The following is a 19,851-nucleotide window of genomic DNA, read 5'->3' as shown; positions in this document are numbered from 1 at the left end:
GTCTATATGGACTTCAGTAAGACCTTTGACAAGTTTCCGCACGGAAAGTTAGTTAGGAAGGTTCAATCGTTAGGTATTAATATTGAAGTAGTAAAATGGATTCAACAGTGGCTGGATGGGAGATGCCAGAGAGTAGTGGTGGATAACTGTTTGTCAGGTTGGAGGCCGGTGACTAGTGGTGTGCCTCAGGGATCTGTACTGGGTCCAATGTTGTTTGTCATATACATTAATGATCTGGATGATGGGGTGATAAATTGGATTAGTTAGTATGGAGATGATACTAACATAGATGGCGTTGTGCATAATGAAGTAGGTTTTCAAAGCTTGCAGAGAGATTTAGGCCAGTTAGAAGAGTGGGCTGAAAGATGGCAGATGGAGTTTAATGCTGATAAGTGTGAGGTGCTACATTTTGGTAGGACTGATCAAAATAGGACATACATGGTAAATGGTAGGACATTGAGGAATGCAGTAGAACAGAGTGATCTAGGAATAATGGTGCATTGTTCCCTGAAGGTGGAATCTCTTGTGGATAGGGTGGTGAAGAAAGCTTTTGGTATGCTGGCCTTTATAAATCAGAGCACTGAGCAAAGGAGTTGGGGTGTAATGTTAAAATTGTACAAGGCATTGGTGAGGCCAAATTTGGAGTATTGTGTACAGTTCTGGTCACCAAATTATAGGAAAGATGTCAACAAAATAAAGAGAGTACAGAGAAGATTTACTAAAATGTTACCTGGGTTTCAGCACCTAAGTTACAGAGAAAGGTTGAACAAGTTAGGTCTTTATTCTTTGGAGTGTAGAAAGTTGAGGGGGGACGATAGAGATATTTAAAATTATGAGAGGGATAGATAAAGTTGATGTTGATAGGCTTTTTCCATTGAGAGTAGGGGAGATTCAAACAAGAGGACATAAGTTGAGAGTTAGGGGGCAAAAGTTTAAGGGTAACACAAGGGCGAATTTCTTTACTCAGAGAGTGGTAGCTATGTGGAATGAGCTTCCAGTAGAAGTGGTAGAGGCAGGTTCGGTATTGTCATTTAAAATAAAATTGGATAAGTATATGGACAGGAAAGGAATGGAGGGTTATGGGCTGAGTGCAGGCCAGTGGGACTAGGTGAGAGCAAGCGTTTGGCATGGACTAGAAGGGCTGAGATGGCCTGTTTCCATGCTGTAATTGTTATATAGTTGAATGAGAGGGAAAGATGTGCTTACTGGTGGGGTCCTGTTGAAGGTGGTGGGAGTTGCGGAGGATAATGTGTTGGAATCTAGCACAGTGATGAGTTCCTCTCAACCTTTCCTCTCCATGTACCTGTCTAAATAACCTTCAAATTCTGTAACTTTACCTATCTCCACCACTTCCACTGGCAGCTTGTTTCATGTACCCATCATCCTTCGTTTGAAAAAGTTTTTCCCCATGTTCTTTTTAAGTCTTCCCCTTTTATGTTAATCCAAAGCCCTCTCATACTAGATTGTGACTATTTACCTTATTTATGCCTCTCATGTTTTAAAATAGCTCTGTACTTCAAAATAGGACAGAACTTAATTGGTAGGGTCTTGGGAAGTGTTGTAGAAGAGAACTGGGAGTGCAGATACATAGTTCCTTGAGAGTGGTGACAGATATAGACAAGGTGATGAAGGAGGAGCCTGGCACATTTGACTTTACTGGTTAGGTTTCAGACACTGCATTACAGCTGTACAAGAAATTGATTAGGATATATTTGAAGTATAGAATACAGTTATGGTAATCCTGCTACAGGAAATTATGTCATCAGATTGGAAAGGACACAAAGCAGGTTTGTGAAGTTATTAATGTGGCTTGTTTTTTTATCTTATTTGGAGAAACTAGATTGATGTGTTTTTTTATTAAAACCCTCAAGCATAGAAAGCTGATGGATATCCTTATAGGCATGGTAGTGTAGCAGTTAGAACATTATTTTACAGCATTAGCCAGTGATCAATGACCAAGGTTCAATGCATAAATCCTGTCTGGTTTAACTGACCAAACATCAACACTTTACACATCTGAGTTAAATTCCATCTGCAATTTTTTTGGTTGATTTTCCCATTAGATCCTATTGTGACCTTGAATATCCTTCAATGCTAATTTTAGTGTCATCTGCAAACTAACTAACCATTCTGATCCTAATCATTAAGATAGATGACAAACAATAGTGGACACAGCACAGGACCTTGCTTCCAATATAACCATGGACCTCCAAAATGAAAAACAGTCCTCCACTACCACCAAGCCAATTTTGTATCCAATGGGTTAGCTCATCCTGGATCCCCTGTCATCCAACCTTCCAGACCAACCCACCATGCTGGACCTTGTCAAGGTGCCTGGAATGAATATTTTTCTGAGCTACATACTTGGAATGTATCCCCAGGAAATGTTATACATTATTCTTATATTTTTCATCCCATAAGGATACTTGTCTAAAAGATGACCACATGATAGATTTCTAGCGAGAAGAAGACTGGGAGTGAAAAATGTTTCCTAAACAAAGTAGTACTTAAAACTCCAATTTTAAAGTGAGAAGTAAACAGGTCACCAAGATAAGGAAAAACAAAAACAAAAACTAAGCTAGTTACAGAACCATGTTCTAATCAGAATAAAGAGAAAAATGCCACTGTGTGCATTTGAGTTTGACAGACAATAATTTTATCCTGTGAAGGGCAATCTAAATGTTCACTCCATTTTTAAAATCTCTGTTCAAGTCCTGTTCTAGTGTTATGTTAGAGATGGAAAACAGAAGATAGGCAACTCTGAATGCTCTAACATGCACAAGTCAGATAAAATCTAGAAATATATTTGTCACCACTTTCTAGAGAACTGAGTCTATCAGCATTAAACACTTACCTTGAACGCTGATAAGTGTCAGTGGCTCTGTATTCGGAACCATGTCATTTGGGACATCAATGGCAACATCAAATCTTTGAGTTTTGCCTAAGTTGAAAGAAGAATATATTTATTTATTCATAATATATTCTTAGTATACTGCTATATCATCCAAAACTCACATTATCATCGACTCCAAATCTTATAACTTCCAGCCTAACTACATTTAAATGAATCTTCATCACAAAGAATGCAGGAATTCAAGATTACTTTTCTCAAGGACAATAAAGAATAATCAATAAATATTGATTGCCAATAATGCCTATAATCTGTAATTTAACAAAAATCTAATTGTTACTTTTCCAGATAGTGATGAATTATCAGAGCTCTTTACAGACTGATTATTGAGGTAAGGTCATTGAGAGTATTTTAGGAGTCAGTGGGTAAAGTTTTGAAAGATTGAGAAATCAAGAATTGAGGGAAGTGACACAGAAGAGGAGATGAAGTTGGGGCAGAGCAACCATGAATGGTGAGATAGGTTTGATGGACTGACTAGCTGGCTCCTTTGATTTTCCTGTATTCTTACTTATTTTTCTGCCAACTATTTGAACATTTTTATATCTTCTTAAATCACTTTTGTCATATTTTAGAGTGACCAATCTTCCTGCAGTTTACAGTATTGTAGTTTAGTACACAAGTGTTCACAAGATAACTCAAAGAAGGTAAACTGAAGTGACACACATAAAATAGAAAGGAATAAAGAGCTAATGTTTAAGGCCAGGATCCTTCATCAGGACTGTCCTGATAAAGGTTCTCAGCCTGAAATGTTGACTCTTTATTCCTTTTCACAGATGTTGCCTGACCCGCTGACTTCATCCAGCATTTTGTTAATGTTGCTCTGGAATACCAGCATCTGCAGAACCTCTTTGTTTCAGGTAAACTAAAGTTGGTTGGTTTGATTTCCCCTTCTTTGTGCTATAAATCAGAAATCCCTGTGAGTAAATTGAGAAATACTTGATAACATTGAAATGCAGCAGAGAATTTGAACCAGGCATGCAAAATCTTCCTTTGACCAATGTAGAACCATTGGAGGTATAATAAGAGCAGACTGAGAGAACCCATCCCTAAATAAAGGCTGTTTAGTCTGATCCATGTTCTTCTTGGTAAAGGACGATCAGAGAGATGTACAGTAATGTTTCCATTTCTAATGAACCCCAAAACTAGTCATTTGTAAATCCTGTGGAAGTCATGACAAGGCAGGGGTTAAAGTAATGTTCAGACAAGGGTAGTTTACAGATAATGTGCAGTCATCCCAAGCAAAAAAAAAGGTCTTTTAAGAAAGACTTTTCAAGAGCATAGTGCCCCTTTGCACAGTACAGGGCCAAAGCTATTTGGAATATGGATTCAAGATAAGAATGCAAACAAAGGATTCTAGGGTTACACGTAGGGTCAGTTACTTTACTAAATTACTGGCCTTTAACATGGAGATTCAATTGGTTATTAATACCCGTATTATCATAGTGTGATTTGTGATTGATTGTGCAAATAAGGAATTTGAACACCTACAAGATTCTCATTTAGTCAGTATCATTATCCAACTAGTTAATTTTTAATGAAAGTTCTGTATAAATTCAATTTTTGTATAAAAATTTCATTTCTTTGTTCAAGCTTTAGAACAGTAAAGGTGACAGAACCCATGCTGTTTTCCTTCTGCACAGGTAAATAAAATGCAATAGAAAATGAGTGCAGGTTTTCAGAGTTCAGTTAATCAGTGACAACAATCCCACAGAGAATATAGCAGAAATATTTCTCAGTCCAACCATACTAAAACTGCACAAGAAATACTCTTGATAAAAGATGGTACAGGGGCTCAGAGCCATTCTGAGCTCATTTTATTCACCACATCCACAGCCAAAACTGAAAATTTTAATTGAATGCAAAATTTAATTGAATTGCACCCAGGACTCTGAGCTAAAAAGACACTGCATCCTCTTCCTTGGAAAACCAGCAATGTGATGAGTATTCCTCAATATAATGCATCAATATAAGGCTAACAGGAAGGAGCTTAAGAAAGAAATTAGAAGAGCCAGAAGGGGCCATGAGAAGGCCTTGGTGGGCAGGATTAAGGAAAACCCCAAGGCATTCTACAAGTATGTGAAGAGCAAGAGGATAAGATGTGATAGAATAGGACCTATCAAGTGTGACAGTGGGAAAGTGTGTATGGAACCAGGGAAAATAGCAGAGGTACTTAATGAATACTTTACTTCAGTATTCACTATGGAAAAGGATCTTGGTGATTGTAGTGATGACTTACACAGACTGAAAAGCTTGAGCATGTAGATATTCAGAAAGAAGATGTTCTGCAGCTTTTGGAAAACTTCAAGTTGGATAAGTCGCTGAGACCGGATGAGATGTACCCCAGGCTACTGTGGGAGGCGAGGGAGGAGATTGTTGAGCCTCTGGCGATGATCTTTGCATCATCAATGGGGATGGGAGAGGTTCCAGAGGATTGGAGGGTTGTGGATGTTGTTCCTTTATTTAAGAAAGGAGTAGAGATAGCCCAAAACATTATAGACCAGTGAGTCTTACTTCAGTGGTTGGTACGTTGATGGAGAAGATCCTGAGAGACAGGATTTATGAACATTTGGAAAGGTATAATATGATTAGGAATAGTCAGCATGGCTTTGTCAAGGGTAGGTCGTGCCTTACGAGACTGATTGAATTTTTTGAGTATGTGACTAAACACATTGATGAAGGAAGAGCAGTAGATGTAGTGTATATATGGATTTCAGTAAAGCATTTGATAAGGTACCCCATGCAAAGCTTTTGACAAAGTAAGGAGGCATGGGATCTAAGGGGACATTGCTTTGTGGATCCAGAACTGGTTTGCCCACAGAAGGCCAAGAATGGTTGTAGACAGGTCATATTCTGTATGGAATATCTGTTGCCTCAGATCTGTTCTGGGACCCTTATTCTCCGTGATTTATATAAGTGACCTGGATGAGGAAGTGGAGGGATGGGTTAGTAAGTTTGTTGATGACACAAAGGATGGAAGTATTGTGGATAGTGTGGAGAGCTGTCAGAGGTTACGGTGGGACATTGATATGATGCAAAACTGGGTTGAGAAGTGGCAGATGGAGTTCAACCCACATAAGTGTGAAGTGGCTCATTTTGGTAGGTCATATATGATAGCAGAATATAGAATGATAAGTCTCTTGGCAGTGTGGAGGATCAGAGGGATCTTGGGGTCCGAGTCCATAGGATGCTCAAAGCAGCTGCGCAGGTTGACTCTGTAGTTAAGAAGGCATACGGTGTATTGGCTTTCATTAATGATGGAATTGAATTTAGGAGTCGAGAGGTAATGTTGCAGCTATATAGGACCCTGGTCAGACCCCACTTGGAGTACTGTGCTCAGTTCTGGTCGCCTCACTGCAGGAAGGATGTGGAAACCATAGAAAGGGTGCAGAGGTTTACAAAGACGTTGCCTGGATTGGGGAGCATGCCTTATGAGAATAGGTTGAGTGAACTCGGCCTTTTCTCCTTGGAGTGACGAAGGATGAGAGGTGACCTGATAGAGGTTTATAAGATGATGAGAGGCATTGATCGTGTGGATAGTAGAGGCATTTCCCCAGGGCTGAAATGGTTGCCACAAGAGGACATAGGTTTAAGGTGCTTGGGAGTAGGTACAAAGGAAATGTCAGGGTTAAGATTTTACACAGAGAGTGGTGAATGCGTGGAATGGGCTGCCAGCAACGGAGGTGGAGGCAGATACGATAGGGTCTTTTAAGAGACTTTTGGATAGGTACATGGAGCTTAGAAAAATAGAGGGCTATGGGTAAGCCTAATAATTTCTAAGGTGGTGACGTGTTCCGAACATCTTTGTGGGCCGAAGGGCCTGTATTGTACTGTAAGTTTTCTATGTTTCTATGTTTCTAATAGTCTAAGTGTTCCTTGTCCACACAACACACCTACTGATGTAATCTAATTCCTGTTGTTGTTTGGAATAAATAACACATCATGCCAACAGAGAAAGACTTGGAGACCGTCCACATGCTGCATGCATGAAGGGAGTACACCTGCACTTCGGGAGACTAAAGAGATTTAGCATATTCCCTCTCAACCTCACCGATTTTTATTGATGCACCACAGAATGCAACCTGTCTGGATACATCATGGCTTTGTGTAGCAAGAGGACAAAAGAAACTGCAGAGAATTATGGACAGTCACCACATCTTGGAAATCAGCCTGCCCTTCATTGACTCTACACTTCTCGCTACATTGGCTAAGTAGTAAACATAATCAAAGAGCCCTCCCATCCCAGACATTCTCTTTTCTCTCCGTTATCCCATCAGGCATAAAATACAATAAACTACATTAACACGTACAAACACGCTGGAGGAACTCAGCAAGTCAGGCAGCATCCGTGGAAATGAGCAGTCAACGTTTCGGGCCGAGACCCTTCATCAGGACTGAAGGGGGGGCAGGGGCCCCATAGAGAATGTGGGGGGAGGGTGGGAAGGAGAAGGCTGGTAGGTGTCAGGTGAAAAAACAATCGGTGGAAAGATCAAGGGGAGGGGGAGGGGAAGCAGGGATGGGGTAGGCAGGAAAGGTGAAGAAGGAATGTAAGGGGAAAGCACTATGGGTAGTAGAAGAAGGCAAAATCATGAGAGAGGTGATAGGCAGCAGGAAGAGGAGGCAGAGTGAAAGTGGAATGGGGAAGGGAGAGGGAGGGAATAACGATAAGTTGGAGAATTCGTTGTTCATACCAAGGGGCTGGAGACTACCCAGACGGTATATGAGGTGTTGCTCCTCCAACCTGAGTTTGGCCTCATCATGGCAGTAGAGAAGGCCATGTATGGACATATCCTAATGGGAATGTGAAGCAGAGTTGAAGTGGGTGGCAACCGGGAGATCCTGTCTGTTGTGGCGGACGGAGCGGAGGTGCTCGACGAAGCGGTCCCCCAATCTGTGTCAGGTCTTGACGATGTAGAGGAGGCCACACCGGGAGCATCGGATGCAATAGATTACCCCGACAGACTCACAAGTGAAGTGTTGCCTCACCTGGAAGGACTGTTTGGGGCCCTGAATGGTGGTAAGAGAGGAGGTGTAGGGACAGGTGTAGCACTTATGCTTGCAGGGATAAGTACTAAGTGGGAGATCTGTGGGGAGGGACATATGGACCAGGCAGTCATGGAGGGAATGATCCCTGCGAAAAGTGGAGAGGGGTAGAGAAGGAAAGATGTGCTTAGTGGTGGGGTCCTGTTGAAGGTGGCGGAAGTTGCGGAGGATAATATGCTGGATCCAGAGGCTGGTGGGGTGGTAGGTGAGGACAAGGGAAACATGGTCCCTGTTTTGGTGACGGGAGAATGTGTTGAGGGCCGAAGTCCTTCCCACCCTCTCCCCACCTTCTTTATAGGGCCCCTGCCCCCTCCTTCTTCAGTCCTGATGAAGGGTCTCGGCCTGAAACGTTGACTGCTCGTTTCCACAGATGCTACCCGACCTGCTGAGTTCCTCCAGCGTGTTTGTACGTGTTGATTTGACCACAGCATCTGCAGTGTGTTTTGTGTTTACAATAACCTACATGATTTGGACTCAAGGACAGCATCTATCCCACTGTTATAAGACTACTGAATTGTCCCCGGTACAATAAGATGGATTCTTGACCTTATGATCTACTTCGTTATTACCGTGCACTTTATTGCCTACTTGCACTTTACTTTTTGCCATGACTGTAACACTTTATTCTGCATCCTGTAATTGCTTTCCTTTCTTCTACATCAATACACTGTTGTAATGAAATGGTTTGGATGGGTGGCATGAAAAAGAAAGTTGTTCACTGTTCATATGACAGGTAAATTAATTTACCTAGCCTTTGATTTCCGCACACCCTAATGTTGACTTCATATACATTCGTGAGCTGCCAGCCATGCCTTCAGCTTCCAAGACAGAAATTTCTCAGCACTCCGACATCTTCAGTGCCTTTCGATTTTCACTCGACCTCATTCACCAACACTCATCCACAGTAGAAAAGTCAAAGATTCAATGACCATCTTAGTGTAGTTCACAAAAGACATGCTGAGTTTCTAATTCCCTATCACACGAATTAATTAATTCATCATCTTAGTCTCACTAAACACTTCCCTTGTAGTCTGCTACAATTTGCAAAGAAGCTCAATGAACAATACATGACTGCACAAGCTCAATTCATATTAAAGTCTTCTGACTCAACACTGAGTTTTATAATTCTATGCATTACACTTAACCCTAATCCTAATTTTGGGATGTCAGGACCTCCAATCCACTTGTAAATAGTAATGACATATCTCACTAAGGGGATAGATGCAACACTCTGTTCCCCCAGTGTGTCATAGGCCAGCCTATCTGAAGGTTTCCTGACACTTTGAGACCTCCATATCTCATCTTCAGCTCCTCCAACTTCAACCAATCCTTGTGACCCTTCCTGTCTACTAGAGGGTGCCTCCTCCAGTCTATCACTTGTGTCACTGGCAGCTCAGGTCCCCCTGCTCCATGACTGAACTTCAATACTTTCAGTTTAATCATGTGCTGCAGAACATCTCTAATCTCCACTGTGATACCTCTCTCAGAAAGGGGTGTCCACAGTCGATATAATAGTGTGGCAAGTTCTCTTCAAGTAATTAACATCGGACTCATCAGTAGAAAAGGCATCTTCACATTCCAACATCTTCTCAGTTAATCCCTTTTTCCATTCCTCAAGCATTCTGGCAAATTTAGGGGTTCCTGTCATTCTAGCTATGCCTCCAGGATGGAACATGACAGATTCAGACCGGGTGTACTGGATGTTCTTCATTTCTGCTCATCATCCTGCTTAGGAGGCACTTGTACCTTCTCAAAAGCACAGGAGGAATAAACAAGGTTTCAAAACGTTCTCTCCATTTCCCTCTTTACATGCTCCCAGGAGCCTTCTCACAATGGCAGTATTTGTTCCCACAAGAATGGAAGCTCCAACCTTTTCAACTGGATCCAAGCAGACCAACACTGGTGGGTCAATAGTCTTAGTTACTCCAACATCTGCTTCTGAAAACTCCATTTTCAATGACAAGTAACCATTGTACGGGTACTCATCAGCACTAAGCCCATGAATTTCATTTGAGAACCTGTGTCAAGTATGGCTCCAACATAAACACCTTCAATCTGTATGGATAGACCTTCAGGGATAGTGTTTTGAACTTTAGTATTTGCCTTGATATACTGATAGGAACGTATCCTCTTTGAAACGTCAGCCCATTCCTTTACTCAGTTCCTTCGTAGTTTTACCTCTTTCTTTTCTGTTTGACTTTCCAAAGATTTTCATGTTCTTCACACTCTCGCTTGAAATGTCCATCTTCTCCAGTTAGTAACATAGAAACACAGAAAACCTACAGCACAATACAGGCCCTTCAGCCCACAAAGTTGTGCCAAACATGTCCCTACCTTAGAAATTACTAGGCTTACCCATAACCTTCTAATATTCTAAACTCCATGTATCTATCCAAAAGTCTCTTAAAAGACCCTATTGTATCTGCCTCCACCACCATTGCTGGCAGCCCATTCCATGCACTCACCACTCTCTGAGTAAAAAACTTAACCCCTGACATCTCCTCTGTACCTACTCCCCAAAACCTTAAACCTGTGTCCTCTTGTGGCAACCATTTCAGCCCTGGGAAAAAGCCTTTGACTATCCACATGATTAATGCCTCTCAGCATCTTATACACCTTGTAACAGAAAATACCAGTTACTTCCCTGGTCAAGGGACCCTGCTCAGTAGCTGTCCTCAGTTTCGTACATCCCACCAGTGGGTCCAGCTTCCTATTGGCCTTGTCAGGCTTGGTGGCAACACCAACTGATATCATCCAAAATACCTCGGCCCTCAGATCTTTCATGACATCCTGCAAAACCAGCTCTTGTGTGGCATCAGGAGTTGCTTTAGCAACAGAAACTACTGACGGAGGCCTCCCACTCCTCCATTGCATTTTTCTTCTAAATTCAGAGTATATTGGTAAAAGATGGAGGATGGTGCATCCCGTGGACAGTGCACCCTTCATAACTTGCTACGTCCTCAAGCAATTTCTCTCAGGCAGTTGAATGCTCCCTTTGTGGCACAAACAGTGCAGCAGCTTCTCCAACCTGAAAATGTAGGCAGACAACTTCTCTTCCTTCTGAAATGGGTCCAGAGCTTGCAGGTAATTAGCTGACATGGCTAGTAGATTTTCTGCCTTGACAAAGCTCTCTATATCAGCCACTGGGACCTTTAAGCCCTCTACCAGTCTCAGTTTTTTTTTGCATTATCTGAGCACTGCCATTTATCTAATAGCTGAGATGTCTGTTCAGCCTAAGCCTCTTCTTCCCCACTGGGTGTGGGTTTGACCCCAGAGAACACTCTTAGCCTACACCAACCTTGGGTCCCCGCAGATATACTTATGCTTTTATCATTAGACTCATTATCCCTTTCACATCAGACAACTCCTTCCCCTCACTCTGTGTAAACAAGAGTAACTTGTCTTTAACGTATCCACCCTCAGCTACAGGAAACTCAACTTACAATTCTGCACCCTCGCCTACACTCCCCTCTTCTCTAAAAATATAGACGGCCCATGGCCTCACTTCTCCAGGTGCTGCAATCATATGAGGCAAATCCACTCCTGTCACATCGTTAGTCTGAACTAAAACAACTTTGCCTGCCGTTTGGTCAGATTGTGGTTCCATGATTGTAATTTCCCCTGAGACTGGAACCAAATTTAAAACTCTTATTGGCAATTCATCTGGGCTGTGGATATCCACCCCATTCAGAACACAAGACTTAGTTACGAATAATCTCTTTGAATCAGACCAAGACTTAATCCCTGCGGTGTCCATAATGATGTGGCTTGATTACTTTCCTGGACAACAGGCTTAAACACACAAACTACCTAATCAATTCTTAGAGCAGTATTATTTTTTACATGATAGCCCAAACAATGAAACCCTCTTTTACCAGGTGTCTCTAGAGATGCAGCTTGTTAGCTCCTTGCTAACAGCCATTGGACTCAGTGGTGAGAAAACTACCTCTTTCAAAATCAATATGCTTTGGTGGGCTCTAAAGGTAGTCATAGACAAAGGGTGGTAGTGGGGATGAGCTCCCACTGCTAAACAAATGCTCTTCATGGGTGCGTCTCAAACTGCCTCTGACAACCAAGTCTAACTCCTGGCCTTCACATGTGGCATAGTTCTTATGCCCGGCGGAGCTGTTCTCACTGACAGGAGAAGGGGCAAAGGCGGGCCATTGGCACCTTAAAACTAGTTGCTACTGGCAGATAGGGCTCGTCAACCACGGATGGTAGCTCATCTAGGAGAGAGAAAACTCTGATTTCAAACCTCCACTGCCTTACGGCTATACCCGGTCACGGGAAAGGCTTTGGGAGTAAACCCTAAGGAAAAATCTGGAGTCGGAGTTCTGAAGGCGGCTGACTGCTGTATCCAGAACCAGCACGGCAACTCCTGCAATGATGCTGGCACCAAATTGTATTGACTTTCGTCGTTACTTTGGACCTGTCATCAGCATGGCGGGGAGGGGGGGGGGGGGGTCCCACTGCATGGGCAACAGTCGGATCTCCATATCAACTCTGCCCTTGAGAGGCTACTCCAGCTTCGCTTACCAGAGGTGCAGTACCCATGGTCGATCACGACCGACAGAGGCCACACACAGGGTCGGTATGAGTTGGGTCCCACCAAAACTGGGAATTTGGGATGTCTTGACCACCTGATCCCTGATCTGTGTGAACACTTCATAAATACTCCCCCATGCTCTCAGGTTTCTGAATGCGTCCACATCTTGAACAGGGAGGGTGAGCAGCTAGAAGTCATCATATACATTGGCACCCACCAATAACATAAGGAGAAAAAGAGAGGAAGTCCTGAAAAAAGTACACAGGGAGTTAGGAAGGAAGTTGAGAATAGGGCCTCAGTGGTAGTAATCTTGGAATAATGCCTATGCCAGGAGATAATGAGGATAGGAATAGAATGAGGTGGCAGATAAATGCACAGCTGAAGAATTGGAGCAGAAGGCAGAGATTCAGGTTTCTGGATCATTGGGACCTCTTCTGGGGCAGGTGTGACCTGTACAAAAGGGATAGGTTGCACTTGAATCCGAGGGGAACCAATATCCTTGGGTGCATGTTTTCTAAAGCTATTGGCAGTAGCTTAAACTAATATGGCAGGGGCTTGGGAACCAGTACGACAGAGTTGAGGATGAGCCATCAGGTTTACAAGTGATGGGTGTAATATTAATATAAGCAAGGACAAGCCAAAGATTGGGTACAAATGCGGACAGAGTGAAGAGCTAAATTGTACTACAGAGGCAAAATTCAAAAGGGCAAAGAATGCAGGACTAATGGTGCTGTATTTCAATGCATGTAGTATTCAGAATAAGGTGGATGAATTTGTTGCACAATTAGAACTTGGTCACTATGATGTTGTAGGCATCACTGAGTCATGGCTGAAAGAGAGCCTTAGTTGGGAGCTTCAAATCAAAGAATATACTTTGTATTGAAAGGACAGGCAGGAAAGCATAGATGGTGGTGTGACTCTGTTGGTAGGAGATGGAATTACATCTTTAGAAAGAGGTGACATAGGATCAGAGAACGTCAAGTCTTTGTGGGTCGAGTTAAGAAACTGCAAGGGTAAAAATACCATATGGGAATAATTTATTGCCCTCTAAATAGTAGCCAAGATATGGGGTTGAAATTGCAAAGGGAGCTGGAAAGGGCATGTAATAAGGGTAATGACACAATTGTAATCGGGGACTTCAGTATGCAAAGGATTGGGAAAATCAGGTTTGTGTCAGATCGCAAGAGAGGGAATTTATTGAATGCTTATGAGGTGGCTTTTTATGACAAGCCTTTCAATCCCAGAATAATTTTCTTACACCTCCTCTAAACCCTCTGCAATGTCAGTATATCCTTTTTTAAATAAGGGGCCAAAAACTGCTTGCAGTACTCCATGAGACATTACCAGTGCTTTTTAAAGCCTCAACATTACATCCTTGCTTTTATAAAGCCTTAACATTACATCTTGCCTTTAAAAGACCATAAGACATAGGAGCAGAAGTAGGCCATTCAACCTATTGAGTCTGCTCCACCATTCCATCATGGCTGATCCCGGATCCCACTCAACTCCATATACCTGCCTTCTTGCTATATCCTTTGATGCCCTGACTGATCAGGAAAACAATCAAATTGTGCCTTAAATATATGCACAGACTTGGCCTCCACTGCAGTCCGTGGTAGAGCAATCCACAAATTTACAACTCTCTGGCTAAAAATATTCCTCCTTACTTCTGTTCTTAAGGGTCACCTATCAATTTTGAGGCTGTTCCCTCTAGTTCTGGATCCCTCACCATAGGAAACTTCCTCTCCACATCCACCCTATCTAGTCTTTTCAACATTCACTAGGTTTCAGTGAGATCTTCCACCTCCCCCCCCCCCCCCCACATTCTTCTAAATTCCAATGAATACAGGCCCAAAGCTGCCAAACATCATACGTTAACTGTTGCATTCCTGGAATCATCTTTGTGAACCTCCTCTAGACTCTCTCCAATGACAACATGTCCTTTCTGAGATTTGGGGCCCAAAACTGTTGCCAATACTCCAAGTGCGGCCTGACTAGTGTCTTATAAAGGCTCAGCATTATCTCCTTGCTTTTATACTCCATTCTCCTCGAAAAAAGTGCCAACATTACATTTGCCTTCTCTACCACAGACTCAACTTGTAAATTAATCTTCTGGGAGTCTTGTATGAGGACTTCTTACTCCCTCTGCACCTCTGATGTTTGTACCTTCTCCCCATTTAGATAATAGTCCACACTATTGTTCCTTTTATCAAAGTGCATTATCATACATTTCCCAACACTGTATTCCATCTACCAGTTTTTTTGCCCATTCTTCCAACTTGGCTAAGTCCTGCTGCAATCGCATTTCCTCCTCAGTGTTGCCTACCCCTCTACCTATCTTCATATCATATGGTCTAGTCTACCTGAAATGAATGCTGACATTGCATTTGCCTTCCTCACCACAGACTCAACCTACAAATTATCCTTATGGGAATCTAGCACGAGAACTCCCAAGTCCCTTTGCATCTTGGATTTTTTATTTCTTTTCATTTAAAAAATAGTCTACCATTATTCTTTGGCCAAAGTGCATGAACATACCCTTCCTAATATTATTCAGCTGCCACTTCTTTGCCTATTCTCTTAATCTATTTTAAGTCCTTTGGTGGCCTCTCTGCTTCATCAAAACTAACTGCTCTGTCCACCTACCTTCATATCATGTTCAAACTTTGCACAAAGCCATCAATTCTGTCATCCAAATCATTAATATTTAACATTAAAAAAAAGAAATCCCAACACAGACTCCTGTGGAGCATCACCAGACACCAGCAGCCAACCCAAAAAGGCTCCCCTTATTAACTGCTTTATCCATGCTAGTATGCATCCTAACCCTAACCCTAACCCAACCCTAACCCTTACCTTGTTAAGCAGCCTCATATGTGGCACCTTGTCAAAGACCTTCTAAAAATACTGGTACACAAAATCCACCAATTTTATCCTCCTTGTTGTTTCTTCAAAGAATTACAATGGATGTTTTTCCTTTAGGAAACCACGCTGACAACGGCCTTCTTTTTCATTCAAAGTTGCACTGATGATGTTGCCTTGCTGGATAACAAAACGTCTGCAAGCTAACCAGCCAGCTTGGCGAGCCACTCAACAACAACGACTACGGCCTATTTGTTCATGTGCCTCTAAGTACCCTGAAACCACATCCTTAACAATCGACTCCAACATCTTCCCAACTACTGAGGTCAGATTAACTGGCCTATAATTTCCTTTCATCTGCCTCTCTCCCTTCTTAATGAGTGATGACATTTGCAATTTTTCATTCCTCTGGAACCACGCCAGAGTCAATTGATTCTTGAAAGATCATTGCTAATGTCTTCACAATCTCTTCATCCACTCTTTCAGAACCCTGGGGTGTATACAGTCTAGTCCAGGTGACTTATCTATCTTCAGACCTTGCAGTTTCCAAAGAACCTTCTCCCTAGTATTGGCAACTTCACACACTTCTGCCCCCTGACACTTTGGAATCTCTAGCATACAGTGAAGATTGATGCAAGATACTTATTCAGTTGGTCTGCCATTTCCTTGTCTCCCGTTACTACCAATATCTCCTCTCATTTCTCTTTAGTCTTGTATTTGAAGAAACTTATGGTATCCTCTTTAATATTATTGGTTAGCTTACCTTCATATTCCATCCTTTCCTTTATGATATTTTAGTTGCCTTCTGCTGGTTTTTAAAAGTTTCTCAATTCTCTAACTTTCCACTAATTTTTGCTGTATTATATGACTTCTCTTTGCCTTGCTCTGCATCTTAAATCCTGATTCCTTTATCTTTTCCTCATTTGCACCAAATAGTATCAACATAAATATTAACATAGTGAGGAGGTCCTGAAAGGTGAGTTTAGGGAGCTAGGTGCCAAGTTAAAGGACAGGACCTCCAGGATAGCAATCTCAGGATCGCTACCAGTGCCACGTGCAGGTGGGTTTAGAAATAGTAAGATAGTGCAAATCAACACGTGGCTGAAAACATGGTGCAGGAGGGAGGGCTTCAGATTTATAGATAATTGGGCAGTTTTCCAGGGAAGGTGGGACCTGTTCCAGCAGGACGGTTTACATCTGAACTGGAGGGGGACAAATATTCTTGCAGGTAGGTTTGCTAGAGAGGCTCCAGTGGATTTAAACTAGATACGAGTGGGGAGGGGAACCAGAGTGCAGGAACAGATGTATGGGAAAAGGAAGAAAAAGAAGACAGTAAAGTTCTTTGTACTGTTAGAGATAAACAGAGAGGAAGAGGTGGAGAATTTCTTAAATGCATTTATTTTAATGCTAGGAGCATTGTAAGAAAGGTGGATGAGCTTAGAGCATGGATTGATACCTGGAAATATGATGTTGTAGCTATTAGTGAAACATGGTTGCAGGAGAGGTGTGATTGGCAATATTCCTGGATTTTGTTGCTTCAGGTGTGATAGAATCGGAGGAACAAGAGGGGGAGGTGTCGCGTTGCTTGTCAGAGAAAATAGTACAGCGGTGCGCTGACAGGATAGATTAGACGGCTCATCTAGGGAGACTATTTGGATGGAATTGAGGAATGGGAAAGGTGTAGTAAAACTTATAGGGATGTATTATAGACCATCTAATGGGGAGTGAGAATTGGAGGAGCAAATTTTCAAGGAGATAGCAGATATCTGTAGTAATCACAGGGTTGTGATTGTGGGAGATTTTAATTTTCCACACATAGACGGGGAAGCCCATACTGTGAAAGGGATGGATGGCTTGGAGTTTGTAAAATGTGTGCAGGATAGTTTTTTGCAGCAATACATAGAGGTACTGACTAGAGAAGGGGCAGTGTTGGATCTTCTGTTAGGGAATAAAATAGGTCAGGTGACGGAGATATGTGTTGGGGAGCACTTTGGTTCCAGTGATCACAATGCCATTAGTTTCAATATAATTATGGAGAAGGATAGGACTGGACCCAGTGTTGAGATTCTTGATTGGAGAAAGGCTAACTTTGAGGAGATGTGAAAGGATTTAGAAGGAGTGGATTGGAACAATTTGTTTTATGAGAAGGATGTAATAGAGAAACGGAGGTCATTTAAAGGTGAAATTTTGAGGGTACAGAATCTTTATGTTCCTGTTAGGTTGAAAGGAAAGGTTAAAAGTTCGAGAGAGCCATGGTTTTCAAGGGATATTGGAAACTGGATTAGGAAAAAGAGAGAGATCTACAATAAATGTAGGCAGCATGGAGTAAATGAGGTGCTCGAGGAATATAAAGAATGTAAGAAAAATCTTAAGAAAGAAATTAGAAAAGCTAAAAGAAAATATGAGGTTGCTTTGGCAAGTAAGGTGAAAATAAATCTGAAGGGTTTCTACAGTTATATTAATAGCAAAAGGATAGTGAGGGATAAAATTGGTCCCTTAGAGAATCAGAGTGGACAGCTATATGTGGAGCCGAAAGAGATGGGGGAGATTTTGAACAATTTCTTTTCTTCGGTATTCACTAAGGAGAAGGATATTGAATTGTGTAAGGTAAGGGATACAAGTAGGGAAGTTATGGAAACTATGACAGTTAAAGAGGAGGAAGTATTGGCGGTTTTAAGGAATATAAAAGTGGATAAATCTCCGGGTCCTGACAGGATACTCACTAGGACCTTGAGGGAAGTTAGTGTAGAAATAGCAGGGGCTCTGACAGAAATATTTCAAATGACATTAGAAATGGGGATGGTGCCGGAATATTGGCGTATTGCTCATGTGGTTCCATTATTTAAAAAGGGTTCTAAGAGTAAAGCTAGCTATTATAGGTTTGTCAGTTTGACGTCAGTGGTGGGTAAATTAATGGAATGTATTCTTAAAGATGGTATATATAATTATCTGGATAGACAGGGTCTGATTAGGAACAGTCAGCATGGATTTGTGTGTGGAAGGTCATGTTTGACAAATCTTATTAAATTTTCTGAAGAGGTTATGAGGAAAGTTGATGAGGGTAAAGCAGTGGATGTTGTCTATATGGACTTCAGTAAGGCCTTTGACAAGGTTCCGCATGGAAGGTTAGTTAGGAAGGTTCAATCGTTAGGTATTAATATTGAAGTAGTAAAATGGATTCAACAGTGTCTGGATGGGAGACGCCAGAGAGTAGTGGTGGATAACTGTTTGTCAGGTTGGAGGCTGGTGACTAGTGCTGTGCCTCAGGGATCTGTACTGGGTCCAATGTTGTTTGTCATATACATTAATGATCTGGATGATGGGGTGGTAAATTGGATTAGTAAGTATGCAAATAATACTAAGGTAGGTGGCGTTGTGGATAATGAAGTAGGTTTTCAAAGCTTGCAGAGAGATTTAGGCCAGTTAGAAGAGTGGGCTGAAAGATGGCAGATGGAGTTTAATGCTGATAAGTGTGAGGTGTTACATTTTGGTAGGAATAATCAAAATAGGACATACATGGTAAATGGTAGGGCATTGAAGAATGCAGTAGAACAGAGTGATCTAGGAATAATGGTGTATAGTTCCCTGAAGGTAGAATCTCTTGTGGATAGGGTGGTGAAGAAAGCTTTTGGTATGCTGGCCTTTATAAATCAGAGCATTGAGTATAGGAGTTGGGATGTAATGTTAAAATTGTACAAGGCATTGGTAAGGTCAAATTTAGAATATTGTGTACAGTTCTAGTCACCGAATTATAGGAAGGATGTCAACAAAAAGGAGATGGCACAGAGAAGATTTACTAGAATGTTACCTGGGTTTCAGCACCTAAGTTATAGGGAAAGGTTGAACAAGTTAGGTGTTTATTGTTTGGAGCGTAGAAGTTTGAGGGGGAGACTTGATAGAGTTATTTAAAACTATGAGGGGGATAGATAGAGTTGATGTGGATAGGCTTTTTCCATTGAGAGTAGGGGAGATTCAAACAGGAGGACATGAGTTGAGAGTTAGGGGGCAAAAGTTTAAGGGTAACACAAGGGGGAATTTCTTTGCTCAGAGAGTGGTAGCTGTGTGGAACGAGCTTCCAGTAGAAGTGGTAGAGGCAGGTTCGGTATTGTCATTTAAAGTAAAATTGGATAGGTATATGGACAGGAAAGGAATGGAGGGTTATGGGCTGAGTGCGGGCCACTGGGACTAGGTGAGAGTAAGCGTTTGGCATGGACGAGAAGGGCCGAGATGGCCTGTGTCTGTGCTGTAATTGTTATATGGTTATAAGAATGTACTCCATTTCTCTCTCCACAGTTACCACTGAAGATTTGTTATAGTTACAGTTTCTCTTTCTATCTGTTCTGACTAAATAATTGGTCATTTGCCCTAACATAATTTTTATCTCCAGTGTCAAATTTGGTTTGATAATACACTGGTGAAACAAAATTGAGGGACAATTTAAATAGAATATGTTGTTATTGACAGCTGCAGAGTTTGAGGGGTTTCAACGTAG

At 41.8% G+C, this 19,851-nt stretch overlaps 1 protein-coding gene across 1 annotated transcript in view; it reads right to left on the bottom strand.

Moving 5' to 3' along the window:
* Positions 1–19,851, bottom strand: part of LOC140740300 (complement C3-like) — a 250,059-nt gene that overhangs the window by 74,074 nt on the left and 156,134 nt on the right. The window contains exon 23 of the mRNA XM_073069454.1: positions 2,855–2,941. Within this exon, the coding sequence (XP_072925555.1) occupies positions 2,855–2,941 (87 nt within the window). The remainder of the gene's footprint in view (positions 1–2,854; positions 2,942–19,851) is intronic.

This window comes from Hemitrygon akajei, chromosome 16, assembly GCF_048418815.1.
Source record: "Hemitrygon akajei chromosome 16, sHemAka1.3, whole genome shotgun sequence".
NCBI lineage: Eukaryota > Metazoa > Chordata > Chondrichthyes > Myliobatiformes > Dasyatidae > Hemitrygon > Hemitrygon akajei.
This window is presented reverse-complemented; position numbering and strand designations above follow the sequence as displayed.